Raw genomic sequence first — 26,437 nt, 5'->3', positions numbered from 1 at the left:
TCAAAGTATGCATGTTTGTTTTTCAAAAAAGAACCATATCAAGTGCGACACCACGGGGCCTGAGCGCTTCAAGTTTGATGGCACGGCCAACGAAATACAACGGATACATTGAATCATGGGGTACTTGTGTTTCAAATTTCTTGAATCGCGATGCTCGAGCCTCACGGGCTGAAGGAGTCGGCGGGTACGGAGAACGCTGCACCGGAAGACGGGGGCTGATCGGGGAAGAGTACCTGCAACTTGAAGCTATACGACTTCGATCGCCCAATGGGTTATCCGTGGCAGTGCAGAGGCCAAATGTGTGGTCAACTAGCAACCGAAAAGCAGTGAATCAACTCAATTTGAACTTCAGGCAAAGTGACCTAGCACAGCCACGGAGCACTGCTTCGCAAGGGTCGACCGTAAGGCTCATTGAATGATCTTGAATATAAACAAACGTCTGCCAACGTCGATGGTCGCTTGTCTTCACTGGCATTGATTCAAGGGCTAACTCACTACTAGTTGTAGACCATACAACAACGGTCCGCCTACTGCCGACTTGCCATTTAGCCGTGAGTTCACTCTCCCATAACGGTGGTTTCAATTCTCATGTACTTTTTACTTATTAGTATAATCCTTTAAAAGTACCCCGTGTTCTTTACAAGGGTTCATCTCTTCGATCCGTGCATTACGTCCGGTTGAGCTCGTCGGCCTGAGCACAGTCATTCCGTGACTATTTGACAGTTGTCGTCTACGATGTCTAGTTCTGTTCACGATATGAGCCTTAACGCCTCTGTTTGGCATCGGAACCGACTCGCTACGGGCCAACAGCATCTGTTTCTTGAAGATGAGGACCCGTATCTCCTCGCAGCTCAAGATACCCCCCAAACATTTCTACAGCCACAGAGACATTCTGGCGCTCAGCGCCCTCTCAACGGTTCTTTATCTCAATACAATTCAAATGCGTCAAATCAATATGATTCAGCTTCTGCCTACCAACAGCCTTCTCCTTCCTTTGCAACATCACCTAATATGACTTCGAACCCAAATCAATCATTGAATCCCGTCTCGACCACATTCACATTCGCTCCACCAGATTATAATGCTAATTCTGCTCGTTCCGGATATCAGACCGCATTCCAATCAGGAATGAACGCTTCAAGCGCTCCGGGCGCGCACAACCAACTTTCCGCAACATCCGTCGCCTCTTCGGGTCCTGGGTTTCCTATGCAGTTCCCTTACACTCACCAACTACCTATTCGCCAATCTGAGATCCAGTCGCAGATCATAGATAGTATGCACGCAACTATGGCCCAGCAATCAAAACGCCATAGAAGCGACGACGATGACCACCATACTCGAACTGTGGTACCTGACCCACATGAACTGCTAGAGCCTGCGGACAAACGGAAACCGTGCGCTTTCCAGTTAATTCCGCTATGATATCCAAACTAACACGTCACAGAACAGGTGCTTGTGGTCGATGCAAAAGCCTGAAGGTACGTGGGTATGATTCAACATTATTTTAGATGACAAGACACGTCCACCATAGGTCCGATGTGAATTCAGGGGCGATAATGACACCTGCAAAAGGTGCACAAGTGCCGGTCAGGAATGTGTCATTCCAGGACGCAAACCACGCCGAACCCCACCGTACGTGCTCACTTGGTTTTCACCTGAGCAAGTTAAGACATTGTATTAGGAAACGAGAGCATCTTTTGAACCAGATTCGTGAACAAGCTGCTCAAATTCAGGAGCTTATGGCTCAGCTCGATGTTACCAACCGACAAGTTGCACCAGCCTCAGTTAGCAGTTCTTCGACCACTACGGTACCAATGTCCCCATCGTCCTCCATCGATCTTCATTCTCCTACCCTCGATCCTAACACCCCGGCAGATTCCGCTCCACCCAAACCGGAAGTGCAGGATTGGCTTGCAAAAGCCCGTGCTTCAATTGACACCTTTGGTGGCTTAATTGCCCTTGGCGGTACAACGAATTCCATGCTCCTTGATGAGGACTCTGGGAAGTCTGATAGTGACGAGGAAGTGCACGGCTTTGATTTCGAAGACGACGACACAGATGACGAAGGTAATGGATATGCCACTGCAGAGGAAGGCGGACGCAGCCGTCGCTCACAGTCAAGGGAAAGGCACTCGCCGACTGCGTTAGCCAAAAAGGAGCTTGCTGATATGAAGTTGGGCATGCTCCCCCACGCAGATAGTCCATTTGGTTTGATGGCCCACATGGCCAACCGTGCTAGAGGAAAGAGCGCAGAACCAGAACCTCAGGACGCTGTTGGTGTAGCGAACGCTGACTTTTTCAGACCATGTAAGTACATGCTTTTCTTCAGTATATGCCTCAAGTCCTTATATTTTCTAGCTCCTGCTCCCGACCCTGTCCAGTCCAATCCTTCAATTAGTAGCCAGCATCTTCCTCACATTCTCACTCGTGAGATTGTTACTCTACAAGACGTCGAGAATCTGTTCAAACTGTGAGGTTCAATATTTCCATGTGTACGATTCCTTGTTAAAAATGCTCAGATACTTTGATAAAATGAACCCGTCAACATCATTGATGGACCCCGTTCTTCATACTCCACAGTACGTGGTTATGAGAAGCCCTTTCCTCTTCACAGTCGGTGAGCCGATTTGAGTTGCATTCCCTTCTTGTGTTGACTTTTGTGCTCAGTGTGTGCTGTCGCTTCCCGGTTCTACACTCAACGTCCAGGTCTATACGCGGAAGTAATGCGCTACGCACAGCTCGCGGCGGGCACTGCGCTTATCACCGGACCCAAGAATGAGGAAATGTGTCTTGCTTACCTACTACTACAGCTTTATCCTGTTCCCTCACGACGCTGGGAAGAGGATCGCAGCTGGGTGTACCTTGGTGTCGCAATTCGGTAGGGATCTCTTTCCGCTATGTCTCACGGAATATTTTTACGTTGTTCTAGACTGGCCCAGGACCTCAACCTGAATAGGCCTACAGCCACAACGCCCCTGAATGAGCACCACGCTCGTGTACTCCTCAATCGCACGCGTGTCTGGATCAACTGCTTCAACTTGGATCGGTCAACAGGGTCTCAGTACGGCAAAGCGCCCATTATTCCTAATACTGACTATATTGCAAATCATTTGCACGATTGGTGGGGCTCCTCCAAGTATAATGTCGAGGACTTCGACATTCACATTTGTATATACTCCATGGAGCTCAATATTGGCGCAAAATTCATGGAGAAGATTCGCAGCGATCCAAACCACCCTACCGGACTCAACAAGGTACGTGTTCATTTGTTCCCACGATCCCTTCGCCAAAACTGACAGATTCGAAGTCTACCAATTTCACTCAGATTGCTACTGAAACCGATGACGAACTGGCTAGCGTCGGCGCACATTGGTTTCATCAACTAGATAGCATCGAACCGAAGAGCGCCATGTTTATTTTCCGCACTGGTCTTTTGAAAATGGTTTTCAGCTATGCCCGTTTAGTCGTCCTTTCTTCTGGCTTGCAGCATGCCAAAGAAGACCACTTGGATGAAAATTCATTTTTGATGAGGGTCAGTCTTTGCTCATGATTTCTTCTCATTTTCGTTGTCTCATTCCTTCCAGTGTTTTACGAGGGCATCCGACGTCATCCATGCTTTTGTTCACAGATTGTACACTACCAAAGAAGATAGTAAGTCGTGTATTTCATGGATCCTATCATCTCATCTCACTGGCCGACAGGAGATCTTCTACGCCACGCACCCGAATCCCAATATGTATTTGTAACTTTTGCTGGCGCCTTCCTCGTTAAAGTATGTTCCTTGCTATGCTCACTTTTCAGTACGTAACATTTTCCGCACAGCTTTTGCAACTCAAGTACGCGCAGTACTTTACGTATGAGAAACGGGTCGAAATTCGGGACCTCGTGCAAAAAACAATTGATCTTCTCGGGGCGGCGGACGTGGCTCTTGATGAGAAGCACGGACCTTCCATATACTCTCGTTTCCTGGCCGGCCTACTTGCTAGTCCTGCGGTCAGGGTCGACCTGACACCAACCTTGACTAGCCCCGGTAGCCACAAACGAGCGCGCAAGTCGAAGATCACACCTACCAAGACTCATGGCGGTCTAGTCGCAGATATCTCTACATCTGCTGACTATTCATCTCCATCCTCTGCCAACTCTGGTTCTCCTTCTCCTTCATACACGTACACAGGTGCGGAAAGCTTTTCGGGAGCCCAGCTGCAAAACAACACGACATCATCTGAAATGTTCCATGACCCGTTACCGATCACTTTGGACGCCGATCTTTTAGAGTCGGCACAGATCATGACTGATCCTTTGTGGCATAATACCCTAGTCCCTGGTACGCCTGACACTATCACTATCGAAGTTCGTTTTTGCTAACCACACCCAATGCAGGTTTCCAGTGGATGAATCAAATGTCATACACTTCTGTAAGCCAAGATTATTCAATGTACGAGCCACACTTTGGTTCGATGACATGAGCATCTTCGCCGTACTTTCTGTATCGTTTCAGTGCTATATTGTTATAGTATGTGGTACTGTTGTTTGCTTTTGCGTTTTGCTCTCGTGTATTATGCTGTAGGCTTCGAGGCATGACATGCAGTTCTGTATTAGAATTAAAATTGTATTCTTGGAATCCCCCGCGTCCGCTGGTGTCTCAGTTGCACACCTATGCAATCTACGCTGGTACGGGTCATCATATCAATGTTGATAAGAAAAAGGACACCACATTGGAATCCTAGTCAACCACTCCTCCGGTGATAGTAGATCAGTCCTCAGTGATTCGACGAGTTATACAGTATCCATGCCAGTTTTGTTATAAATATTAAGTGAAGTGCAATACAACGTTATCAAAGCCGGGCATTCTTTGGCATGGCCCTCATGGCTTGTCGAACACCAAGATCAGAAAGGACGTCCTCCGCTAGGGAACATAAGCAAGTGAATTCATGTATAAACCCATGAAAGGAACTTACCACCTCCCAACAATGCATCGAAAGTCACAGTGCGATGATACTGCAGAGGCGCCAGTAAGATAATGATAGTTGCTGGAAAGTTTGACTTACGTGTTCGATGAACCTCCCCATACCTGTCCGTGTAATACCACGGCCACCAAATATCTGAACAGCATCTTTTGCGGTCTCCTGTGCGCACCGCGTGCTATAGCTCTTCAAAAAGGCGATTTGACTAAGGAGAAACAAATCATCAATGGCAGTTACACAGAGCACATATCCACCACCTACCCAGCGAGCTTCTGGGATTGTTGTTTGTATGTCTAAACATCTCGTAAGTATGCGGCAGGAGAATGAGAGTGGCGAACTTGTTCTTACCATATGACACATTTGGTAAGTGATGTTTTCCAGCCAACTCTGTACACTCTCCGTCCGTGCTATCATTGCGGCAAGCTTGGAGCGAATTACAGCTTGTGATATCAAGGGCTTCCCAAAAGCCTTCCGTTGAGTCGCCCATCTAGATTCACTGTAAGAAGGGAATACAAGATGACGGATTCGACATACTTCAGACACTCCTCAACAATACTACGCTGGCTGCGAGCGGAACTACAACACATGACCCATCGTTCGTGGTTGAAGTTGCTACGACGGAAATGAGTATTCAAGCTCAAATCTCACGTCACACACCATTGTTACATACCTCAAAATGACAAAAATTCCTCTACCTTCCTCACCAAGGGTGTTCTCAACAGGAACTCGAACGTTGTCGAAGGTAATGTAGGCTGTGCCTGCCGTTGTTGAATAGCTTGTTTTGATTTGCCGCGTTTCTACGCCAGGTCCGCGCTCGATAAGAATGACAGTGAGACCATCCTCAGTCTTGCAACCTACAGTGAAGCTAAAAAGGACGTTTAAATTTGCCGCTGAGAGTTGATAATCATACCCACTAGTCTGCAAAACTATGCAAAATGCGTTGATTAGTAATTCAGGACGACCTTTGGTTACTCACGTAGCATTGGTGATCCATTTCTTGGTTCCATTTACAATCCATTCCTTGCCATCCTCGCTTTTGACTGCAGTCGTTTGTAAACCCATAACATCGCTTCCAGCCTGGGCCTCAGAAATGGCGAGGCAAATGAACTTCTTGCCGGCGAAGACTTCAGGCACAACGCGAGCCTTCAGTGCTTCCGAGCCAAAATTGAGGACCGGTGGCAGTCCAATCACCTTCCCTCCCATTAAACCTATGCATATTGAGTAGGCGCCGCCGCCTACGCGAGTAACACTTACCATCTCCATATCCTCGTGCACCACATCGTGCAATTTCTTGAGTAATAATGAGTTCGTGGAAATAGTTAAACTATGAAAACAGCCAGGTTAGGACGAGACGAAGAATTCAGGGTAGGTATGGTTGCACTTACCTCCTCAGGTTTCACGAGACCATTCATCAAGGATAACCCTTGAAGGTGCTTTCCTGGACCCATACGCATTGCGTGCAAGTTCACCGCTCTATACAGAAATAAGAACATGAACGCTGAAAAGTAGATTAACATACGCCATCTGGTCGATTACGCTTTGGCTGGGTCGCTTGCCGTCCTCTTCGCGAGCCTACCACGAAATTTGAGTCAGGCACGGGTGATGAAAACAATCATGTTATCTCACTTGTGCATCCTCATAAATGAACTCGTCAGCAAAGCGACGTATGGCCTGTTGGAATTTCCTATGGTTCTGTGTAAAAATTCAGAGAAGAGTCTCAGAAAACGACTGTGGCAACTCACGTCGGTGTAGTAAGGGCTGTGGTACCCTTGTGACAGCCAGGTAGGCTCTGCGTACGGGACATCACTGAGTTCTCCGACAATTCGGCTGTATATGACAGGTTGTTCGCCTTGAATAGTACCAATCTGAAGGCGTTGGTATTGAGGTCGCTCCAAAACTTCATGACGATGCAAGCCGTAGAACGCCTCCGTAGCATCCTGGCCAGCTGAAGAACAAATTCCGTTTGAAACTGTCATGCATGGCTATCACGGAAGGCATCATACCAATTTCCCCATCCGTCAAGACAGAGATCCCTCCAGGATGCAAGTCTTTGAATCGGGACAGATTATAAACCTTTGCGTCGATGACCACCCACTAAAATGATGACTGTTCGGATCAGTAACAGTTCAAGATACTTAATACATACCAAGTCATCTGGCTTGTTATGCTACATGTCCGCAACGGTCTCAGCAAGTGGTCTCTCAGGGCCTTGAACTTTCGACGCACCTCAGCAACCTCCTCCAGAGTGAATTGTTTCAGTTCTTTGGCGACCATGGGAGCAGATAAGTCTTGAGTACTAGAAGACCCTGTCAGAGCTGTCACCATCTTATACGGCATAGTTAATTTCACGTGTTTGTCCATTTCGGCAAAGCGAGCCGGCTCGGAGCACATGACAGATTTGTGGATGCGATGAACCAAACTGATTACCCATTCTCGCTTCTCATCTGCCATCAGCTGCCATCGTGGACATAGCCTCTCGCGACGTTGTGCTACCGGCCAAGGTACTGCATACTCTAATGTCTGTTATTTTCTGATCTGTCTGACAACAATCACACGACACAAAGTTGACCCCGGCAATCACTGCAAGTCAGCAGCAAGCTGTTTATTGTTTTTGCGTAAAACATCCGTCAGTAGCCTTCTGGCCTGCTGGTATCCCGTAAAGCAACTGATGGATGATGGGGCTTCTCAGAAATCATGAGTTCAACGAGCTCAGTCTCTTTTCTTGACGATGATTCCCAGAGAGAGCTGGACGACCTTAATAAACGAATTAACGCCCTACAAGAGAGGAAGCATGCCCTAACGTTTGAAGCCTTTCAAGTCCACACCACCATACGCACTCTTCAAAGTCGTGCTGCTCATATTACGAACAAGACTGCTCCTGTATCTCGTCTTCCATCAGACGTACTTGCCATCATCTTCGAGGAGAGCCGGCGACCACTCATACCTTGGAGTAATATAGTAAAGCGCCCACTCTCTCCCGAGGTGCAGCTGTCCCACGTTTCATCTAGATGGCGGGAAGTGGCACTTTCAACCCCTGCTTTGTGGACAACCATCAGGTTTCCGATTTTGCACAAAGAGGCTGCTGCTATGGCATATCTCCAGCGGTGCAATCAAGCGCCCCTCCATATTCACATAGGCCCGAGAATTTCTGACCCAGATTCTCTGCGCTTTATTGCCGCGCAATTTGTATCCCGACTGAATCAGATTCGCGAGCTCACTTTCGACACCGACGAGCGCCAGGAACTTTGTGCATTGTTTCCCTTGTTTGCAGACGCACCTGCTTCGACCCTAAGAAGACTGAAGATCTGTTGCAATGATACCCGGGGCGCTTCTGGTGTTGTTCCCCGCCTCGATATTTTCAAAGCAGGAGCACCGCTCTTGTCTGATATACGCCTTAGCGCTCTTACAGTCGGACTGCCCCAGTGTTCTGCAACCACCCTGCATCTTGAACCGCAACCTGGACCCGGAAATCCTTTGTCCAGACTTGCTTTCCTCGACATTCTTGCTCCCCTATCAGCCACCCTTACCATCCTACATTTGAAAGGGTTCATTAGCGGATTTCACCAGGAGCCTGGTAGCGCACCTGTTGAACTGCCTGCGCTGAAGGAGTTATTAGTATACGGCAATACCCTGAACCACGGATTCAACGTTTTCCGCAACATCTCCACTCCTGCCATTACAACTTTGTCCCTTGTCAATGTTAGACGACAAGGCTTGTCTTCAATCCACAAATTCATTACCAGGACATCTCCAGAGCACTTCCAACATCTCCGCACATTACGATACATAAACTGCGATATTGACGATGATCTCGACGTTTACCTGCCCCACGCAACATCTGCTCTCACTGAGCTTGCTGTGTCTGTCAAGCATCACACTCATATCCTGCGACTTCTGCTGAACAGCGATAGACAAGCTGCCCTTCATGGGGTCCCTCCATTGTGGCGCAATCTCCATACTTTGACTCTTCACGTTTCCAAGCCTTTGGACCGAGAAAGAGAGGATGTGGACTCCGACGAAGAAGATGACCCGCCCCCAACGATGGGACTACTATTGGAGGTAGTGCAGGAGAGGAGAGCGGTGGGCAGGCCTCTTGACCTTCTTCGGATCGAGGGCCCACACGCTCGTTCATTCTATGAGGAGTTCACAACTCTCCTCGTGAAAACGCACGAAGAACTTCACACCGAACTCTTTTCGGCATCTTTGCCTTCTTCAATCGACGTTCAGGATTCAGAAATGGATTGGGCGTTTGTTGCTTACTACATTGGAAACCAATATCGTCTTTTCATGTTCAAGAAGCATCAACAGTTTGCCCCCCACGGTACTCCAGCTATCCATCCCCGGGGGCTTCCAGTCATGGCATACCCTTCAACACATGCACAGGTTCCATAGAAAGATGTTCTCTCATTCTAAACGGGACTTGATTCTCAGCTTTGTTGCTCGTTATCTGTAATTTACTGTATTTCGACATGATTTCACATACCTAGGGCAACCGTCATATGAAAGCACAGCCACCGGAACAGATGAACTTGAAACGATACGCCCACTTCCGTTAGATCATATGGCACCACTGTGATGGGGCCAGACCGTAGCCGCCGCACTGAGGCATCATGACAAGATTTCGGATCCGCACCAGCACCGATTGATTGCGAGAATTCGCTTGACCACAGTCTTGTTTTCATCTCTGACGGAGTCTGACCTTTTACTACTGCTGGCTCACCCCCGCACCTTGTCCGATTCAGGTAGTTCCCTCCGACATTAACCTCCTCAAGAAAACGTGTTCTCAACGTGTTTTTATAGCTGCCCTTTAACCCTGGGAGGTTTACGAGAAAATATCACTGAACTTCTTTGTTCTTCGATGTAAGCCTCATCAGACAACATGGGATCTTTTGCAGCAGCTGACTTATTTCATAGACGTGCCGTCGATGAACCACAACCAGGCTAGCGTCAACAGCAATACTCAGGAAGATTTTGATGAGATAACACAACAGATTCGGGTACTCCAGTCTTCACAGGACGAGCTGTCTCGCTCGATCCGCAATCTACAGGTCCGTGCAGCTCGCATACAGAATCAGAAGGCAGCGGTGTCACGTATCCCCTCTGATGTCCTTTCGATGATATTCGAGGAGTGCCGTCAGCTCAATCCACAATGGTCTGGCATTCTCTTCCTTCTCCACCAGTCTCCCGTTGAGGTACGACTGTCGCATGTATCAAGTCATTGGCGTGAGGTAGCCCTCACCTCACCTTCCCTTTGGTCCTCTATTCACTACCCGTTCTCGCATAAAGAGGATTCACTCATGGAATATTTGAAGAGGTCAGATGGGTCACTTCTCGACGTATACATCGGGCCATGGAGACAGCACCCTCAGATTGAGCACGTGTTGACCAATATTATCTTACCACACCTTCCCCGTTTCAGACAATTGGTTCTTGACGCAGTTTCACGAGAGGCTTTGGCGTCGCTTCTTGCAACATTTCGTAACGTGTCCGCGCCTGCTTTGACACGGCTGCGAGTGATGTGCAGAGGACCAATGTCGACTGCAGGTCCCATCGCTTCTGCAAAACTCTTCACCAAAGGTGCTCCTTTGTTATCCGATGTTAGGCTCGACAGCGTTGCAGTCATCCTGCCCAAAACAGAAGCAAAGACACTCCATTTTTGCCCACCACCAGGGCCACCCTTCCCGCTCACACGCGAGAAACTCTTCCGAGCAATGTCAGCATTCCCGTTTCTCCGCAGGCTCCATGTGAAATCGGCTATAGAGCTGAATAATGTAGCCCCTATTCCGCCTATCCTCTTGCCTTCATTGAGGGAATTAGTGGTGCATGGCCTCGCCGTGTCAACGGGCATACGTATATTTGACGTGATATCCACGCCTAATATCGAGAGCCTCTACCTCGTGGATATGAATTGCTCCGCAATATCTGCAATTCACAGATTCATGACACAGTCTTATCCGGATGCGTTCCAGTCCTTGCAGGTGTTACGGTATATCAAGTGCGAGTTTAGCGAGGACATGGACATTCATTTTCTTCGCGCAACCCCTGGTGTCTCCCAACTGCTTGTACCTGTCGACAAAACAAATTACCTGATACGCATGCTCGTGAACAGTGATAAACAAGCGGCCATTCACGGCTGCCCACCACTGTGGCCAGAATTGCGCACTGTTACCCTGCACACACATGAGTACTGCGCGCAGGTGGTCGGCGCAGGTGGTGTCCCTGACGACGAGCCTTCGCCTACGATGAACCTCCTTCAGGAATTGGTCACAGGGCGCAAAGTGTTGGGCAGACCGCTCAGCAAGCTCAGCTTTAAAGGACCAAATGCAGGTCCCTTTTCGAACGAGTTCCACTGGGGGCTTAATCGAGCCAAAGAGTTCATATCTACCGAGGTTGTTTCCTGTCAAATTACTGCACTGCTATACGATGGAGGGCAGGAATACGACTGGGCTGTTGTCGCTGAGGCATATGGCATGCAGTTGCGGCAGTTTCTCCAACAGGTTCAAGGCATACGGCAGCAGTTAGCTACTATTCTTCCACCCAATTTTTCGTTTCAGCAGCTACGAAGACGGGTAGACGCACCAGCGTGATAGATATTCTACAAGTCTGGTTCATACTCTCTGCGTACCTGTTCATCAGTTTCAGCATTAATTAGGGTTTAGTTATGGTCTTTAAGACGTTATATCTCGTTTTTCATAATTTCGATTTGGAACGTTCTACTAGTTCCCGTGCTTCTTTACCCAATGCTCCCTCAGCGACGAGTTGCCTCATGTCCTCCTCAGATAACCCGAGTTCTCTGAGAATGTCTACACTATGTTTCCCTGGATCAAGTATTTTGATTTCATCTTGTAGAGGTGATGGCGATGTTCTGCTGAGCTCCGGATGAGGAACAGGGTAGGGAGATCCGTGGAGCTGAGCTGCTTCCGTAGGAGACAGGACTGGAACTGCACAAGCGTCAGTGCCTAATGATGGCAAATTAATCAGCAGAACCCTTCTGTGATGTAATACTTGCCGTGAAAAACCTCTGTCCAAAAGTCTCTTGGTTGGGTTCTGAACCCGTCTTCGAGATACTTGCGAAGTTTGGGCCAATCTTCCTTTATGTATTGTGTCGACCGTAGCGGTGACCAGCTCCCTTGATTTCCACTGGATTTCATGACCTCGTTGAATTTGTCAACGAATTGCGCAAAGAACTGGGGCTCAAGACACCCTATGCTCATCCACTTTCCATCTGAGCAGATGTAAACATCGTAGAACGGCGCGCCACCGTCAAGGACATTGGTGCCTCGTGGTCCTGCCCAGGCACTGCTCCCAGCACTTAGAAGTGGAAAAGACGATATATAACGCGAACCAGAAACCTGACACCTATATTTATAAATCATTGAGACTAAATGCCCCGGCACGTACCATGTCCACATTGACGACTTGTCCACGGCCACTCCTACCTCGCTCGATAATAGCCAGTAAAATACCATTTGCACAAAGTAGGCCGCCTCCAGCAAAGTCAGCAATTAGATTCAAAGGAAAGGTGGGCTTGTGCATTGTTCCCGGAAGCATCTGCAAGAAGAGTTCAGACATGCTTCATCAAAGAACAAGCGCTTAGCGAGCCGCACGGAGAGAATGCCGCTAAGGGCGATATAATTGATATCATGGCCTGTGACGGGAATCTTAGACTAAACCACGCGTATATGATGATACTTACCAGCCATAGTAGAGTGCTTGCCTTGAAATCATTGAGAAGAAGCAAGAATATAAACCTGACATGCATACCATTTCTTGGGAACCTCGAGGGAGTATCAGCTGGATGGTATTTCAGACGCTGGTGTGTACCCTCACCCTACAAGCCTTGCATATACAAGTTTGTCATTCAGACCTTCCCGCTTGTCACTTGTATGAAACACCTCAGGACCGAGCTCAAGCTTCTCAAGCACTCCGGGTCTGAATGGATCAATAAGAACGTCTGCTTTAGCGATGAGATCCTTCGCAACTCGCAGTCCGCTCGCAGTCTTCATGTCCAACGCAATCGACCGCTTTCCCGCGCATAGTAGATCTCTGGTAGTTGAGGAAGGGCGATCAATGCGGATAACGGATGCCCCATTGTGAGCGAGTACCAGACCCGCGAATGGACCCGGTGCCAGGCCCGCAAACTGTGGACGTTCGTCGTTTGTTTGTTTGTTTCACCACAAGGCCAACTGCAACGTACTTCTACTACTTTGATGCCATTGAGCGACATTGATTAGAATCTCGACGTCGTATGTAGTCAGTGAGCAGGTAAATGCTAGTCTCCCCTAGACGTCAGTGAACATGGGTCGGTAGCCAATGAGAATCTCCGGTTAGCCCTTTGGTTGTTTCTTAGAGGGCATAGCCAAGCAAGACCAAACATCTTGATTCTTCCTCCGTTCGTCCGACCAACAGTTTCTCCGTACGTGACGTTGCTACTCCCATATGCATGTGGGAACCTTGGGCAACTTTGTTTTGCCATGACTTTTGTCAAAGAAAGGAAGTGACCTCCAGGCCCCAAGGTGACTACCTCCGAAGTTTATCCATTGGAAAGTTTCGCCGAACTGCAGGCTTGGGGGATACCTAGGCTTTTCCATGACCAATTTTTCGCGTTCTGTGACCTGTCATTTCTCTGGACATACGGATAGTTCTGGAATTTGTATTCACGGACCGCTCATGCTCTCTTCTCATCCGTATAAAATACTGCCACGGTGAGGTGTGATTAAGATGGTATCCTTGACCTCACTTGTTTCTTCCTGCGTGATGTGGTTCTTGGCTACAGTTCTGCCTTGTGTCGCACTGGTATCTGCGAGACATGCTCTTTTGTCTCGCAGTCTGTCAAAATTGACGCTGTCCGGTCCGGCTTCGCTCCCAACGGATGCAACACCACCCTTAAACCCCGCCCTCGCAAGCTTCAGTGTTGAAACTGCCTACTTCGAAGGTTTGATAGGAAACCAATCCTATCCGAACAAATTTTCTCAAAATCTCTTTGAGAATCTAAAAGAGAGGACTGGGGTACCGTTGCCCAGACGTATCAGGTTGTTTTTGGAATTTTCAATTTTAGTGTGAGATACTTTTACGCCGTTTGACCGTCACGTGACGTCCGGATTCGGCCGGATTTCTGGAACCCTTCTGCTTTTGGGCAGGCAAGTCTTTGCGTGCTGCTTTGCATTCTTTCTAACCAAACATTAGTTTATTATTCTATATCTACTATTAAGTCATCTGTCGTTCCAAGGATGCAGGTCAATAATAGTGAAGACAAGAACTTCAAGGACAGATATTATACACGCCATAAAGGCATTTATAACAAGCAAGAGGGTCACAAGGAGTCTGATAGGTAAGAATCTCAGTCTCTGGAAACAGAACTCTTTATTAACAAAACATGTACCTGATAGGTAAGACTACATTGTGTCAGCATATGTTTACGATAAGGTATGGTATAGGTACTCACATCTCAGTCTCTGGAAACAGAACTGAGATGCTCATCTGCATGGGTGCTAGACTTTATACTGTGAGTGTTTTTCTCGCTATATTAGAATGAAACTTGATACATGTGCAGCTTCGGGCCTGGTGTCAGCTCTCCCTCGTGCCTGCCCCTTCTCCCCTTGTGCTTGCACTCTCTATTTGACATCTCATGCCTTGCCATCAGCTCTCTTGGTCTTCTTCAACTCGAACGATTCAGACAACAACAAGCCATTCAACAAATCCTAGCGGGTGAAACCAAGATAAAGACTGTTGTAAGTCTTTCCTGCTGTACTGTACTGCAAACAGACCTTCGACAGCATGTTTTTCAGCTCCCAAGGATGATCATAAAGTGAGACAGACAGCATGAGAGTAGTGTTGAGAGGCGCGTCGGACACGTTGGATTAGGTGCAAGCACATCATTTCTTGGACATTTGCTCATCATCAGCTGAATGTCATATCAAAAGGTCTCAGATTAATTTTCATTCATTCCTGCTCTACCTGCACATAAAAACAGTCTCTCGTAGAATTAGGCATCTCAGTCTTCCTCCCAGATACTGAGATGTAAGTGCTATTACCTTCGTATAATGTACCAGCTACTAACAAAGACTTAGTACATATTTGTTCTAGGTACTTATAGCACCTGGAGTCTTCCTCCCAGATACTGAGATTACATATTTGTTCTAGCTCTCATCTCAGCCATGTGACCCTGTCTAAGAAACCTACAAGTAGAGATAGATGTTTAAGTGTGTCAGCTCTTGGGCCAGGTGAAATTGATGCATGCATGGTTGTGACAGGCCTGTGACACTGTAACAAATTCTAAACAACTTTGGATTTTAGTTAATGATCAACATATGAGTGTCTGTCTACGTGCGTACAGGCTCTATAGTGCTGTATTTACTTCTCACCAAATTTGCAGTGCTTGTCAAGTTGTCCTCTGTCCATACTACTAGTATGCATCTTTCCTGTAGCATCTGCCTCATGCTGACAATCACTAGTGCTACTGTGGTCCAGTCCTGAACCATGGTTCAAACTGACGAATCAGACCACACATCTTATTGTGCAACTCCTCCTGCAAGCCCATCATCCCACTCTCACGAAACCACCGCCTCCACCCCTAAAATCAATGCACCAACAAAGACAAAGGCAACCAAAACCACTGAGTTTGAGGTGTTAGGTGAGTGACTTCTTCATCTTCAATTATCTTGCACCCATTTTCTCATGCTTGCTCTCTCGTACCTGTCCTCTTGTGCCCATTCTCATGCTAACTCTCTCCCACCTGTTCTCTCATGCCACGCCCCATCTTTCATGCCCTCCTACTTCTTGATATTGAGACCATCGACTGCAGCACCACAACAAGTCCTACCTATGTTTTTTTTTTGCTCATTATAAATAAATTTGGTTTGGTTCACATTCAAACCTGAAAATAACCAGACCTGACCATTCTGAACCATTTGCCAAGGTCCAGTTTGAGGTTCGTCGAGTCTGGTAGAACCAGACCTAGGTCCAGTTCTTGGTTCTCGCTCGACCCTCTGTGAACCAGACCAAACCGGACCACAGCAGCACTAACAATCACAACCTGCATTCAGTCTTCCCAAGTTGATAGAGGAAGCCTCGTCCATCCACGCACACACACACTGATCCATGGCACAACCATTCAAGACTCACAGACATTTCACCACCCCCACACACACATGCACACAAACTAGCTTCAAAGTTCTGTCTCTTAGGACTAGCACTGTCCTCCTCATAGATTTGTTTGTTTGTCATGGATTCACACACAGTTGGTGGGACTCGACAAGATAATTTGATTTGTTTGGCAAATCGTTCATCGAAAGGAACTCGAAACATAGATTGCATTGGCCAGCAATGAGAAAGAATGCAAAAGCAGCACACAAAGACTTGCCCACCCCCAAAAGCAGAAGGGTTCCAGAAATCCGGCCGAATCCGGACATCACGTGACGGTCAAACGGCGTAAAAGTATCTCACACTAAAATTGAAAATTCCAAAAACAACCTGATACGTCTGGGCAACGGTACTGGGGTTTCAGCCGAAGTGCGCATTGGTGGCATTACTGCTGACTCGACATTCTGGGATCCGAATCAGGAGGCTGCCCTATACAATTTCATCGACGACAAGGGTGCACTAAGAAACACTACGCTTGGACCCCAGTTCTGGAATTGTGTGAAGCTGTTGCCTGAAGGGACGAAGATCGTCATGACACTCGTGGGTCATTTACTTATCAGATCATTGGATGTCGGCACCTAGTTAGTCCGTGTAGAATCTAGGGAGTTCGAATTATACCGGAACTCTTGATATGGCTGAAGCAGCATGGATGGGTCTTGGTTCACCCCAAATTTCTCGCTTCGAACGTGAGTCATTCGTTTCTCCTACTGACCCTCCCCGGTCTAACCTTTACTCGTCTTCAGTAGGGAATGAACCAGACCATTATAACCCCAAACTTGACCCTCAGACGTATACCGCTATATGGGAGGTATTTCTATTCCTATCTGTCTCCTTGATGAGGTCTTACATGTTCTGTATTTACATCAGTGAATTGATGAGTCCTCGATATTGTAGCCGTGGGAAGTATAGCACGATGTAATTCTGCTGCCGCCAAATATTAGCTTATATACTGCGAGCAATTTGAGTTGCACATATATACTCATGTATGCTTGTAAATCCAGCTTAACATGAATGATTTATAACAATCCTGGGACATTCCGCCTTTGCAGCCAATGAGTAGTGGTAGTATACCTGAGCCAATTGTTTTGAGCTTCGACATCTTACCTGATCTTGTTTTTTAATTACAATGTTATTTAAGGCCTTTTGATGGAAAGAGCCTCGGGCATTTGTCGACAAATATAAAATACCATTAGATTTAGTCACAAAGCTATGACATTCCTCCTTTTCAGATAATGAGGGGTGGTAGTAGACTTATCCCAATTATTTCGTGCATTGTCGTTTGGCCCTATTTATTTATCCCATTACAATGCTATTCAAGCCCTTCTCGTGAGAAGATACCTTTAGCGGACAACTTTTGAAACTGGCTGTACCGCTTCCAGCGGCCTCCGCTTTCAATAAGACTACATTAAGTATTTTAAAAACAATGCTTTACATGTTTCTGATTGCTGCTTATTGCAAATGTGAAAGTACAGCGGCGCTCTACAAGGCATCAGCGGGATCAATTGTGCTACAGCGCTGGAAATATCCTAAGTCCAACATTTGTATATGTTTGTTCATGTGACGGTGCGCTCACAAAAGTTCAACTTGAACTTTTCTTCCCGCTCTCACTCGCTCTCACTCATCGCTACTCTCACTTGCCACTTTGGCCGACGATGATGGTGCGATGACAACGACGATGACCCGACAGCAACAACCCAACAACATCAACACGACGACGACGATACAACGACAATGACGACGACACGACGACGACGATATGACGACGACAATGACGACGACACGACGACGACGATACGACGACGACGACGACGACGATACGACGACGACGACGACAATGACGATATGACGACGACGACGCGACGCAATGCGACGACAACGACACGATGCGACGACAATGCGATGCGACGACAACGACGACGCGATGCGACGAGATGATGATGACACGACGACGACGCGACGACATGATGCGAGACGACGATGACGATGACACAACGACACAACAACGACGACACAACGATGATGACGACGGATACAACGACGACACAACAACATATCTCTCACTCGCTCTCATCTATAATAGATAGATAGATGTTCGCTGTTTATGTCAGATTTAAAATTTAATGGAATTTGCTTGATATCATTTAATTGAATTGGAAAAGCTGCCTGAAAATAATGTGCTAGTATTGTCGTGAATTGAGATCCTATTTACGAAAATTTGAAAGGGATTAAAATAATTGGACAGATTGCCAAATCGTCAAATTCTTGCAGATTTGTGCAAGTTGGATCGCATTTCATCCAATTTGAGAAGGAGGTTTTTCCTGAGTAGCTTTGACATCGGAAGCAGATATAAGAAAATGAAAAACGCTTCTTTCCTCTACAAGGTCAAACATGATAATGTAATGACCGATGGCAGAATTATGCTGATGTGTGCGATTGTGTACTATATATTGTGATATATGGCTTTCTACTTTCTTCACCGGTTCACTGATGCTAGCCATGGACTATCAATATCTCGAAGGCGTTGAGCATTGATTATCCCGAGTTTCAAATTGGGGCTACTGTTGAAAACCCTCCGCAGCCGCATAACACCCCACAAACAGATGCACAACTTGACTGTGTTAGCGCTCTGGCTGCCGGGGCCAACGACGGACACACTGTCGCCACGTGTAGCGAACACACATACCAGTACAGCGTGAGGAAGCTCCCGATTGACCCACACCGAACCTGAAATAGCCTTTATCAATAGGTTTGCAATCCAAGTAGCGCTGCCGGCGCTACGTTGGCCAACCTGGTACGCAAGCTGTCGATTATCCATTGCAATTATTAATTGCAATAAGGATCTAGGTAAATCACACACGCTTGGCTGAGTAAGTCATGGCTATTGCTATGATCACAGTACACCAATCTCCAGTAGATATTTGGATCTGTGGCAGCCCCGTATCCACAGCGTTCGTGCCCAACTCGGACCTGATGCTTTTGTTATTGGTGAGGCAAATTATAAGATTAAATGTTGAATATATGTTGATCCACGACGAAGGTGAATTCAATTCTGTTTCCTGCGGTGGACGAGCCAACGTTAGCGACACATTCGGCCAGGCTATATGGTTGGTACGCTGACAAAAGGATTATATTTTGTGACATCTGAGCATTTCTGTAGTTAGACACGATTCTCTACGCGGCTTCCATCAATGTCTCACGGTACGTGATCCAGGGTGCCTCGGATGAACTTGTAGCCTAATCTGATCTCCAGTATGTATGTGCATCAAGGTGCTCATGCACACTACAACCTCTGGTATGTCGATATGTGACTTTACGACATCTCTGGACTGATGTTGATTCCACAGGTCCACTGTCGATAACCCGAATGGCCCCATTGAAGTGTTTCCGTCATATTCGGCTTACCTCTTCGTGACTGAGGCCATTGGTTACTCAAATTCACTACGCCTTTCAAATATCTTTCCAGGGCGACAGGCCGATGGATCGTCAGTTACGACCGCAGGTGGTGATCTTTCTGCTGGTCAGATCTCGGTGTACGGTTTCTGGGACGAAAAATCCGCTAACAGTTACGATTACCCAACTAAGCTCGCGCTCTTAAACCTTGAGTTATACAGCCAGACGGATACGTACCCTCGTCCTGATACCACGGTCGACATATCTGCGTATTTGCCGAAGAACACCCAAGAAGTAACAGTCAAGTGGTTGACAGCCCCAGGATCTGATGTCGTGTCAGCCAGTTTAACGACTTGGGCAGGGCAAACTTTTGCTTCTGGTGTCGCAGAAGGCAACATTGTAGAGGAAAAAGTGTCAAATGGACAAGTGGTCGTCAAGGCTTCCTCGGCTGCTTTGGTATATTGGAGTGTAGCATGAAAAAAGTTCATCCTAGGTATTGCTATAGAAGTGAGTCGGTCATTATATTATTATCTCCTGCCAGTCTCAAGCATAAACACTGCGAGGCGAAAGATCATTGTTGGTGTTTGTAGCGAATAAGTATCAACTTGTCGCAAATAGGCTCGCTAGAGCTGAGCTCGGGCAGGGCCTGCATGCACGAAGTTTGGGCACAGCGCAGTTTCGGGACTCGGTGTTGCTAACGAGTACAAAGCCTACATTGTCAATGACTCAATGTGCACCAGGAGGGTAACCCATAAAAGACGGTGAGCACAAATATTAGCTGCAAGCATCAATCGCCAATGTGTGCACAGGCCGTGTCCGAGTCTGAGCCAGCTATGCCCAGAATTCTTCCCGGAAGAGTGTATCGTGGTAGCCTTAGTAGGGCAGCGTCAAAATTCAACACTCACTTGACTGAACTCCCAGACACATAACTCATCAACAAGTCCTTTCAGTAACATCGCACACATACTGGCTTCTAAGCCAACAGCCTTATCAGTGGCGAAGCATCATTTTTGATGGTCCAAGGCCTGAGCACCCTATGCCTCTCTCGCGAGAATCACATGCATGGGATTGGCTGTTTTTTTGCCAACTTTGCAGAATGAGGTACAAAGACTAGTGCGACAATTCCAGCTTCGTACAGGTGTAGGTGGGACCAGCGTTGCATCTTGCTGAAACGATATCTCATTGATCAGCGGCCACCAAATGGGATATCTGAGATGAAGGGCATATTGGATGGGTGCGATTGAGTAACGAACTGGGTAAACATATATCTGAACGCTCTACACGTTAAAGCTGTTCGTGATGTCGGGAACTTGCTTCCAAATTCTTGAATGCTGTTCTCGTGATGCATTGATGATCTTTCCAAACTTGTATTGGTTTAGGAATTCCATCACTTACTAGATCATCATAGTGTAGTCTAGAAGACACGCAATAATCGAAAAAGTGCGTGTCCTAATTTCTCAATGAGCATGGGCACTGTCGACGTGATAAGTCAGAATTGAATCGATTGAATGCTCACCTTCCTGCATCTAGCAACTCTGCCATCACTCCTGCAGCGCCTCCAAACACGCTTCAGATACCTAATTCAGTGCGCCCCCAATTGCTCTCGGATATCCGGCTACATGATCATAATGACGACAAGACGATGCACGCACTTCGTTAGATCTAGTTAATAGTCCACCGAATCTGACCGATCGATCTTGTATGCTGGCCGGGCACGCTGATCCTGATTTATTGGTCTGGTGTATATATAACGAAAAACGACTCAGACACGCCTGAATCACCCCACAGGAAGCCAGTCTTCAGTCTTCTGAGACGTTGCGTTCATCACACATAGTAGGTCCTGCCACCACGGAAGTGGTTTTTTTTAGAGTGGCTGGCCCACATTGAATTACCGTGACTCCGATCAGCTTAATTATAAACACTTGTCAACACACGGCCCCTCCCAGTGCTTGAATTCGACGTCATTCTCCATCAGCTGTGCATGAACACTCTGCGTGCTCGTTCCATAATGGCAAACTTTCGTAAAGTACCCATCTCCTCATTGCCCCTGCCGCCGTCAAGCCACATCGTGACGCATAACCTTACCCCAGATCCAGTTACCCTGAGTCCAGCAGAGTTCTTTTCTGATGTCTTGCCAAACAAACCAAGTCTACAGAGGCGTGCAAGGCTACTCTCCAAAGAATCACACTTCTCGTATGTGAATCCAATGCCACTAGAGTTTCCCTACGAAATCACACCGCCTGACCCACCTGCCGTCATCGAGGACAAGGCTGCTTACATCGAGCAGTGGCTCAGCGAGCGCGAAGCTCGTCATTCGTCTACAGTTAGCAGTCAAATTCAGCCTTCATTGAACAAATATACCTCCAAGCTCAGAGATAGGAAGAGGGAGCTCATCGGGCTGTCTGAGACGTGCCTCAGAGACTGCCTACCACATCTAGACGTTGGCGATGCGTTTGAAGTGCTGGGAAACCCGGCCTTGGCCCCTCTGATAGAAGAAGAGGTTATCTCGACCTCTTCCCCAAAGGCTGAGGCTGCCCGGCAGGAATTGGTGGATGTTTTGAGTGGTCATGCCGTTTTGATGGCACCCGAGTCCAGCTTTGGCCCTAGCTTTGCACCCTGGTCCGCCAGGTACAGCGGCCACCAGTTTGGCTCCTGGGCTGGTCAGCTTGGTGACGGCCGCGCCATTTCAATTCGTCAGTCATCTATTCCACGCCTGCTCCAGGATGTCTTAACAGGTTGCTAGATGTAACACCGCACCCCGAAGACGCTGAAACCACGTATGAAATACAGCTGAAGGGTGCTGGACGGACCCCCTTCTCCCGCACTGCGGATGGTTTAGCTGTACTTCGCTCATCCATCCGAGAATACCTCTGCTCAGAAGGTGAAGATGTTCTTGCTGGTAGTGCCGGGCTTGCACTGACGAAATTGTAGCCATGCATGCACTCTCGATCCCGACTACCAGGTCATTAAGTCTAATCTCCCTCCCTGACTTACCAGTCACACGAGAGCGTACAGAAACCGCTTGTATCGCCACACGCGTTGCAGAAACATTTATACGTATTGGTAACTTTGAAGCCCTCAGTCCTCCATCCAATTCTTTCTTCCTCGGTGGCGGTCAGCAAGACGCAGATTATGAGGCTTTGCGACAGTTGGGTGAGTGGACTGCGAGGAGAGTGTTAAAACTGAAAGGTATCGACTGGGAGGCTGGTGATGCTTGGGGTAAAGAACTCTTGTTTGATGTTGCAAGACGAAATGCACGGATGGTGGCTGCTTGGCAGGCCTATGGATTCATGCATGGTGTTATGAACACGGACAAGTGAAACCTCTCTTCCCACTTCTAATTTAGGCGACTGAATATTTGGTTTCAGTATATCGATCCTTGGGCTGACGATAGATTACGGCCCATATGCATTCATGGACGTCTTCGACTCTTACCATATCTGTAATCATAGTGACGGAGAAGGTCGCTATGCATACAAGGTGGGTCAAACACTATTCATGTCCGCTCGTAAGCTAACTAACGCTCAACCCAGTATCAGCCAAACATGATGTTGGTCTTTTAAGTCACAACTGTCTTCCGACATTCTAACAGCACACTTACAGCATCTACGCCTGTCGTGCTCTCCTCGATGCACTCTCCCCACTTATCGGTGCAGAAGTTGCACAAGGCAACAAAGCAGTCCAACCCGGCTGGGCATCTTCAGCCACGCCTGAGACACTCGTCTCATGGCGCACAGAAGGCAAACAACTTCCTAAAGTAGAAATGGAACAGATTATCGAAGAAACTTGCGCTATCGAATACGGAAACTTGATGCGCAAACGCCTGGGGCTTCGCCGTCAGGAGAAAACGGACCAGCGGGAGATCATGCAGCCTCTTTTGGACATGATGGAGGCGCAACAGCTAGACTTCCATGGCACTTTTAGACGGCTTGCGTTTTTCCACACTGGGATGATGAAGGAAGATGATAGTGAGAGAATGGAGGCATTCATCAAGGGGATTTTGAGCGGGACGCCTGATCCGGACCGCATGGATCATGGGAAAGTTACTGAAGAATGGATTGCTTGGTTGGACAAGTACAGTGCACGTATTGAAACCGAGCGTCATGGGGAAGAGTGGGCTGGTGAGGCTGACTTTGACAGCGCCAGACAAGACGCTGCAAAAAGTGTGAACCCACGTTTTGTGCTCAGACAGTGGGTACTTGAGGAGCTTATCAAAAAAGTTGAGGCGGACCATGACAGTGGGAAACGTATCATGGCGAAAGTGATGCAGGTGAGGCACCCACCCGTCATCGATTTGCGGTTGACAGCAGCTCACTGTGACGTTTTAGATGGCATGCACGCCTTTCGAACCGTGGGGAGCAGAAGGCGATGACATACCAAGCGATGATCTCCCAGCAGAGATAAGAGAGGAAAGGCGTCTTTGTGGGCTTGGAGACAAGAGATTTTTGGGCTTCCAATGCAGTTGCTCAAGTTAAAGTTGGTCACAAGATATTATTATCAATCATTGATCAACGACTACACGGGCTACCAACATCATGGGGCCCAACAATTATGCACGGATGTTGTTTAGCGTGAAAACAAGAACCAACCGAAGGAAAGTTCTTGTTTCTATCAGTCACGGTACGTCTTAAGTAGGTTGTCAATCGTGGTCCACCTGGCTTCCGCCCGCAAGATTACACATTACTCATTTAGATTCAGAGTTCGCCTGTGCATGTGGCGAGTTTATGATATGAACTCCTATAGATACGAAAACAAATATCATAATTCAGTTCAAACCAGTATGCTCTGAATACGATTGTCGTTGCACCAGTTACAGACTTTGACATCCTGAAGGCCTCGCACAAGTGACAGCGCTCACATTTTACAAGTCTACCCTATTCATTTTTCATTGAAGGTTCCTATGAGAAGGCGTAGATGGTGAAGCTAGTAACAATAAATATAACAAATATAACAAATCTACCTCAGAACAATTTGGATAGCAAGTAGTAAGGACAAGATGCAACGTAACAGGGAAAGCGCAAAACAAGCTGCTCCCATGCAAAAGATCAAGGAGTGACAAAGTGGGAGGGGTACACGTCGATACCGGACCGTAAAGCGCCCCCATGAAAAAAAAAGTATGAAGGTGGGATGCGCGAGATACAAATATGAAATAATGTATCAAGATGGCAGTATGTATTGATGCGAAATGAAGTTTGCACATATTAATGGAAAGCGAAGCGTGTTGTTTTGGAAGTGGATCATCTGAGTGGAACTTGCGTTGGGGGATATGGGAAGGCTGTCACACTCACAGCATCAACTTCATCACAAGACATGATTGTTGAGCTATGGGAGTAATTCGATGATCGCATAGATGACACGGGTAGACGTGGCCCAGCTGACATGTCCAGTGCAGCGATGAGACTTTGCATAGCGTGGGAATTGTTGGAGCTGGTATCACTATTTGAGCGAGTTTCAACTTCAAGGAAAGGTTTCGAAGTGGGAATATTTGAGTCGGCAAAGGGATTGGATTCGAGTGTGGTGTTGGCAAAGAGTGTGCGCTTTTGGGGTTTCTCCTGCGCATTGAAGAATGGGTTAGTGACGCGTCGGCTGATGCCACTCTTGACGGAAGCCGCATCCGCGAAAGGATTGCGTGAATCGCCCGCTTCTGACATCTCTGAACCATGTACATCGATATGGCCAACCTCTGCACTCTCCCAGCGATGTGACCCAGACACAGTTGCAGGTGGCGTGAACTTGACCGCAGTCATCGTAGGTGACATGGTACCAGATAGACGCGACTTCACGGAGAAGAGCGAGCCCCCACCGACAGTATCGCTGTCCCATGAAATGGTTGGCACACCATCAGCTTGAGTGCGGCTCATAAACCGCTGTACAGGTGGAGGTTTAGTGACAACCTGGTGACCTAAACCTGCAGATTTTGATGCCATTTCCTCAGCCAAGCCAGGATGATACTTGGCAAAGTGCTGCATCGTGCCTATGGACTCGCGGTTTCCATGGGTATCAGAGGACTTTTCTCCAGAGATTGTGCTGGGTGTACGATGGAACATTGCGCCCAACTTCTCCATCGGCCCAGATTGAGGCCTTTGCGACCCATGCTGTTGGCCCTCCTTGTCGTCATTTAGGCGATCCCAATGTTGTAAATGGAAACGCCGGCGGTACGGATTATCAGCATTGCGGGGCTGCGGCTTTTTTCGTCTTGAGCAGTGGATGGCTAAAGAGATTACCAGTACGAGGACGATGAATGCGCCGACGCAGGCGCCGATGACAGTACTTAATGGTATGTTATTTCCGGAAGAGGAAGTGGGTGAGGAGGAGGTCACAGCAGGTGCAACTGACGACGAAGTCGGTGATGCGGAAGGTGTCGAGGAGGCAAGTTGAATGCCCGTCTGGGAACCCGAACCAGGTATCGGTGTGGTGTTTTGAACGAGAGCAGTTGCGGTGGGCGAAGTGTCAGTGACTATCACGGATCCGGAAAGACCACCCAGCGTCTGTCGTTTTCGCAGGACATCGGGGCGATGGGACATGGTTGAATGGTACGATGATGGTTAAAATGAAAATGACTGGAACGACTGAAATCAAGAAAAGAGTGTTGCCTTAGCGGAAGGGAGTGAGAGCCACAGATACTATGAATGAAATAATGGCACGATAAGCTTGCTGCCGAATATGTTAATGACACCTAGCACTCAGTCAAACGATAATACCTACATTCAGTCGAGCGAGCAAATAATTTGCACGACGCTGCTCGTTGAACGTTGAGGCGCAGCCTTGGTCGCTGTCGCCGGCAGTGTTGAACCTCGCAGGCAACAGCTAAGCGCTGAGATGTGGCAAGATTGGTAAGTTCGTTTAGTTACGGTACTACGGAACGTAATGAATAATATTTGCTGTAACCGATCCGCGGCAGTCGGCTCTTTTAAATTATACTGCGGCAAGATCATGACAAC

General features: G+C 47.6%; 9 protein-coding genes across 9 annotated transcripts; 6 read left to right on the top strand and 3 right to left on the bottom strand.

The window, feature by feature from the left end:
* Window positions 1–1,418: 1,418 nt before the first annotated feature.
* On the top strand, window positions 1,419–4,365 carry F5891DRAFT_944020 (uncharacterized protein; the record flags this gene model as incomplete). The annotated part of the gene is made up of 11 exons (XM_041374519.1): window positions 1,419–1,478; window positions 1,532–1,632; window positions 1,682–2,307; window positions 2,359–2,470; window positions 2,520–2,617; window positions 2,668–2,878; window positions 2,930–3,254; window positions 3,308–3,532; window positions 3,585–3,651; window positions 3,705–3,772; window positions 3,823–4,365. 11 exons carry the CDS (start codon window positions 1,419–1,421, stop codon window positions 4,363–4,365), a joined length of 2,436 nt encoding a protein of 811 aa, XP_041230883.1.
* Window positions 4,366–4,631: 266 nt separating this feature from the next.
* On the bottom strand, window positions 4,632–7,277 carry F5891DRAFT_1102778 (acyl-CoA dehydrogenase/oxidase). The gene is made up of 17 exons (XM_041363607.1): window positions 7,191–7,277; window positions 7,111–7,131; window positions 6,968–7,058; window positions 6,707–6,909; window positions 6,591–6,656; window positions 6,484–6,536; window positions 6,350–6,437; window positions 6,219–6,288; window positions 5,941–6,172; window positions 5,879–5,890; window positions 5,635–5,829; window positions 5,499–5,576; window positions 5,313–5,451; window positions 5,226–5,257; window positions 5,049–5,169; window positions 4,959–4,998; window positions 4,632–4,906 (listed from the first exon to the last, which is right to left on the bottom strand). The coding sequence occupies exons 1-17, from the start codon at window positions 7,236–7,238 to the stop codon at window positions 4,836–4,838; spliced, it is 1,560 nt and encodes a 519-aa protein (XP_041230882.1). The 5' UTR covers window positions 7,239–7,277; the 3' UTR covers window positions 4,632–4,835.
* A 119-nt stretch (window positions 7,278–7,396) lies between these two features.
* Window positions 7,397–9,489, top strand: F5891DRAFT_1008696 (uncharacterized protein). Its single transcript, XM_041360549.1, has 2 exons — window positions 7,397–7,590; window positions 7,654–9,489. Exon 2 carries the CDS (start codon window positions 7,659–7,661, stop codon window positions 9,354–9,356), a length of 1,698 nt encoding a protein of 565 aa, XP_041230881.1. The 5' UTR covers window positions 7,397–7,590; window positions 7,654–7,658; the 3' UTR covers window positions 9,357–9,489.
* Window positions 9,490–9,499: 10 nt separating this feature from the next.
* On the top strand, window positions 9,500–11,746 carry F5891DRAFT_683982 (uncharacterized protein). The gene is made up of 3 exons (XM_041372780.1): window positions 9,500–9,706; window positions 9,765–9,824; window positions 9,879–11,746. The coding sequence occupies exon 3, from the start codon at window positions 9,890–9,892 to the stop codon at window positions 11,549–11,551; it is 1,662 nt and encodes a 553-aa protein (XP_041230880.1). The 5' UTR covers window positions 9,500–9,706; window positions 9,765–9,824; window positions 9,879–9,889; the 3' UTR covers window positions 11,552–11,746.
* F5891DRAFT_1139270 (CoA-transferase family III domain-containing protein) lies at window positions 11,655–13,299 on the bottom strand (the record flags this gene model as incomplete). The annotated part of the gene is given in 8 exon segments (XM_041364869.1): window positions 11,655–11,952; window positions 11,970–12,316; window positions 12,366–12,515; window positions 12,572–12,612; window positions 12,661–12,681; window positions 12,729–12,742; window positions 12,795–13,105; window positions 13,162–13,299. 8 exon segments carry the CDS (start codon window positions 13,189–13,191, stop codon window positions 11,655–11,657), a joined length of 1,212 nt encoding a protein of 403 aa, XP_041230879.1. The 5' UTR covers window positions 13,192–13,299.
* A 1,041-nt stretch (window positions 13,300–14,340) lies between these two features.
* F5891DRAFT_976257 (uncharacterized protein) lies at window positions 14,341–15,597 on the top strand (the record flags this gene model as incomplete). The annotated part of the gene is made up of 8 exons (XM_041376591.1): window positions 14,341–14,353; window positions 14,402–14,469; window positions 14,518–14,528; window positions 14,608–14,695; window positions 14,938–14,984; window positions 15,108–15,166; window positions 15,301–15,372; window positions 15,419–15,597. 8 exons carry the CDS (start codon window positions 14,341–14,343, stop codon window positions 15,595–15,597), a joined length of 537 nt encoding a protein of 178 aa, XP_041230878.1.
* A 3,383-nt stretch (window positions 15,598–18,980) lies between these two features.
* Window positions 18,981–19,973, top strand: F5891DRAFT_976256 (uncharacterized protein; the record flags this gene model as incomplete). The annotated part of the gene is made up of 5 exons (XM_041376590.1): window positions 18,981–19,214; window positions 19,264–19,304; window positions 19,357–19,398; window positions 19,451–19,530; window positions 19,570–19,973. 5 exons carry the CDS (start codon window positions 18,981–18,983, stop codon window positions 19,971–19,973), a joined length of 801 nt encoding a protein of 266 aa, XP_041230877.1.
* Window positions 19,974–21,354: 1,381 nt separating this feature from the next.
* F5891DRAFT_1008683 (uncharacterized protein) lies at window positions 21,355–24,068 on the top strand. Its single transcript, XM_041360548.1, has 7 exons — window positions 21,355–22,189; window positions 22,240–22,377; window positions 22,428–22,812; window positions 22,865–22,976; window positions 23,030–23,046; window positions 23,100–23,766; window positions 23,825–24,068. Exons 1-7 carry the CDS (start codon window positions 21,478–21,480, stop codon window positions 23,969–23,971), a joined length of 2,178 nt encoding a protein of 725 aa, XP_041230876.1. The 5' UTR covers window positions 21,355–21,477; the 3' UTR covers window positions 23,972–24,068.
* A 204-nt stretch (window positions 24,069–24,272) lies between these two features.
* F5891DRAFT_1102766 (uncharacterized protein) lies at window positions 24,273–26,323 on the bottom strand. Its single transcript, XM_041363606.1, has 2 exons — window positions 26,202–26,323; window positions 24,273–26,150 (listed from the first exon to the last, which is right to left on the bottom strand). The coding sequence occupies exon 2, from the start codon at window positions 26,018–26,020 to the stop codon at window positions 24,734–24,736; it is 1,287 nt and encodes a 428-aa protein (XP_041230875.1). The 5' UTR covers window positions 26,021–26,150; window positions 26,202–26,323; the 3' UTR covers window positions 24,273–24,733.
* Window positions 26,324–26,437: the final 114 nt, after the last annotated feature.

Source organism: Suillus fuscotomentosus, assembly GCF_016647785.1.
Source record: "Suillus fuscotomentosus strain FC203 chromosome Unknown F5891scaffold_7, whole genome shotgun sequence".
NCBI lineage: Eukaryota > Fungi > Basidiomycota > Agaricomycetes > Boletales > Suillaceae > Suillus > Suillus fuscotomentosus.
The sequence above is the reverse complement of the archived record's forward strand: the minus strand, read 5'-3'. Positions and strand labels throughout refer to the sequence as shown.

Bases quoted from the DNA above. Each gene is read 5' to 3' on its own strand.
- F5891DRAFT_1102766 (XM_041363606.1), bottom strand. From the start codon at position 26,020: ATGTCCCATCGCCCCGATGTCCTGCGAAAACGACAGACGCTGGGTGGT.
- F5891DRAFT_683982 (XM_041372780.1), top strand. From the start codon at position 9,890: ATGAACCACAACCAGGCTAGCGTCAACAGCAATACTCAGGAAGATTTT.
- F5891DRAFT_1102778 (XM_041363607.1), bottom strand. From the start codon at position 7,238: ATGGTCGCCAAAGAACTGAAACAATTCACTCTGGAGGAGGTTGCTGAG. The intron at 7,132-7,190 runs GTGCGTCGAAAG...GCGGACATGTAG, and splicing joins CTCTGGAGGAGGTTGCTGAG to CATAACAAGCCAGATGACTT. The intron at 6,173-6,218 runs GTAAGTGTTACT...CAATATGCATAG, and splicing joins TGCACGAGGATATGGAGATG to GTTTAATGGGAGGGAAGGTG.
- F5891DRAFT_1008696 (XM_041360549.1), top strand. From the start codon at position 7,659: ATGAGTTCAACGAGCTCAGTCTCTTTTCTTGACGATGATTCCCAGAGA.
- F5891DRAFT_1008683 (XM_041360548.1), top strand. From the start codon at position 21,478: ATGAACACTCTGCGTGCTCGTTCCATAATGGCAAACTTTCGTAAAGTA. The intron at 22,190-22,239 runs GTCAGTCATCTA...ACAGGTTGCTAG, and splicing joins CGGCCGCGCCATTTCAATTC to ATGTAACACCGCACCCCGAA. The intron at 23,767-23,824 runs GTGAGGCACCCA...GTGACGTTTTAG, and splicing joins TCATGGCGAAAGTGATGCAG to ATGGCATGCACGCCTTTCGA.